Here is a 2,612-nt window from a genome sequence, read left to right as displayed (position 1 = left end):
TGAGGGCCCGAGGCGGAGCCCGCGGTCTGGCGGAGTGCGGCCTCGCGCCTCACGGCTGCGTTCGTGCCCAACCGCGGGCACGTTTCCGGGGAGTTTGGGGCTGTGCGAGGCCGGGCTTGGGGGCGCTGAAATAAAGGCAATGGAGAATGCGAGCTTTTAATCCAGGCAAGTGAAACAAGGTCCGCAGGTGTTTTGCCGCTGGCTTCGGCGCACCTGAGGGGTTGTGCCGGCCTCCTTTGCCTGAGCTTTGGGGACTTACTAGGGAGGGACCGCTTGGGGCAGACACCCAAGGGAGGATCAGCCGGCGGCCTTGAGCGCAGAGCAGCAGGAGACCTGGGCTCTTCTCTGCTGCACCATCTCTTCCGTGCACAATACGCAAAGCACTGAAGCAGGCCGAGCCCTCCTGTTTCTCATTATTTAGGCGGTAGTTTTTAAATTTCTCTCCGTTTAGATGCTAGTTTTAAGCAGCTGAAAACGCTCCTGTATCCTGTGCACGTGTGCAAGCGTATCCCGCGGACGTAGCAGCGGACTCAGCTGGGCCCGTTCTGTTGAAGCGCACGTGCTTGGGAAAGAGAAACTGCAGAATGGATTTCCTCTTTTGCAGTGCTTTGATTTCCATTGTTTTCAGTTTGTAAAAATATATTCCCTATGGACTGAGATGCCATAACCCATATGTCACCCATGAATGCAATTTTCTGGCCAGGTCTCCTCTAAAATAGAGTTTATTCCTAATAATACTTTCCACTTATAGAGATTCTTTCATCCCAGGCTCTTAAAGTGTTTTACAAATGTTAAATAATTAACCCTCACAACACCCTTGGGAGATAGGTAAGTATTATTATCCCCATTTGTAACAGAAGCACTGACAGGCCCTTGTGCATAATGGCTCTGGCAGACATAGCCTTAACTCACTTTTATAGATCACTGCACAGATACTGCATCGCTGGTAGCAAACGTATCTGGCCCAGGGAATTTGCTGTAAGGAAGCAGATTTTATTATCTGGATGCAGTAAGAAGATTTAAATATATCTGCCTCGTTCCATAAATGAATTCACAGTTGAAACAACCATCCCAGCAACTCCCCATACACACATTCTTCAAGACGGGAAGAGTTTATTAAAATACAAAATCTTCCTTTTGTGCGTCTTAACGCTGTTGTTTAAACCGGGGATAACTTACAAAAGTCATCTTTACGTTCCTTAGTTGTTTGTACTCTGTCGAACACATATCGTTGAAACCAACGGTGGAAGTGTCACCTCATCTGTATGGCAACAGTGGACACGCATGTCTTCTTTAGGCACTGACTGTGATGTTGGGTGAAGGGCAGCATTGTGGGGTCATCCAGCTTTTTACGTGAACAAGCTTCAGGCATGTTTTTTCTTCCACTGTCACTCACCTCTGTGCAGTCTCTCCCTGCAAGGACCCTGCAACACACCGGCGGCCTCTTGACATCTGTACTTGTGTCCTAGCAAGAGATGGGTGAATACTGCAGAAAAATCATATCAAGTGCACTACAATAATGCCCAGCCTCAATCAGGGTCAACACCCCTTTAAACAGGCCCTGTACAAGCATGCAGGAAGAGATGTGAAGTTTGAGGCAAAAAGCATAAAAGCTAAACTGACGACAAGACACAAGTAAGAGGAATGAAAATTGGGACATGGGTAACAAATACAAAAAACCTAATTTTGCCCAGGAATCGCTGTCTTTCATTGCAAATCATTCATTAACACACTGGGATTTTCCTACATTTGTTATTCAAATTCTGTAAAGACCTGTTTTTGCAAGTAACTTGGGTTGAGAAGCTCATTTGCTAAGTACACAAGGCACATATTTGAGAGTCAGTCTCTTGATTATGTGGTATATTCTATGACACGACTGGGTAAGCACACTCCTCTAGAATAAGTATGTATAATTATAAATCAAAGTTTGCTTTTGTTGGGTGTTTTGCTTTGTGCAGCTAAAATTTCCTGTTTAGACAAACATAGCCAACAAGAAACGAGCTTACTAGAACAACTACAGAGTATCTGGAGAAGGTAGCTACAAAATGGGGGTGAGCAACATTGATGGACGTTTTAAACCCCCCCAAACTGACCCCGGCCCCAATCTTCTACTGCTATTTTTAATATAGTAAACAATTGGACTATAATAATCAATAAATAGAATCAGAATCCGTGCTGTGTTGTATTGGAAAGTCTTGTAGCCTAATTCAAAGTAAGAATGATTAAATGCAGCATTGGAGAAGTCCCAGTCTCCCCCCTCCCCCCCACACACACCCCACAATTACTTTTCAGCCAAATTTGCTCTGCTTACATGTTAAACAATGGCCTTTCTAGCTGCCAGCTTAGCAAGTTCACCTTGGCATGTGGAAGTCAGACTGACTTCTTTCCACTTGTATTCTAATATATTTTCTGCACCCATTATCACAGCCTCACCTACCAACAATGCATTAAGCAATGTGATCAACCTCTAGCTCCTCTCTTCCTCTTCCCAAAAAAGAAAATTGTGCATGCATATGTGCATTTGTGACACACTGGGCACATCTGCGTGAGATGCTTACTTCCTTTTTTTTTGCAAAAATATTAGTTCTGTATATAATATATATATAATATAT

General features: G+C 44.3%; 1 protein-coding gene across 1 annotated transcript in view; it reads right to left on the bottom strand.

The window, feature by feature from the left end:
* The window catches only part of LOC109318000 (transmembrane protein 45B-like), a 24,820-nt gene that overhangs the window by 17,736 nt on the left and 4,472 nt on the right, over positions 1-2,612 (bottom strand). Inside the window, exon 2 of the mRNA XM_019546992.1 lies at positions 1,397-1,465. Within this exon, the coding sequence (XP_019402537.1) occupies positions 1,397-1,452 (56 nt within the window). The 5' untranslated portion in view covers positions 1,453-1,465. The remainder of the gene's footprint in view (positions 1-1,396; positions 1,466-2,612) is intronic.

The sequence above is a fragment of the Crocodylus porosus genome, unplaced genomic scaffold, assembly GCF_001723895.1.
Source record: "Crocodylus porosus isolate Cpor-Errol unplaced genomic scaffold, CroPor_comp1, whole genome shotgun sequence".
NCBI lineage: Eukaryota > Metazoa > Chordata > Crocodylia > Crocodylidae > Crocodylus > Crocodylus porosus.
Note: the sequence above shows the minus strand (reverse complement) of the source record. Positions and strands in the feature narration are given on the sequence as shown.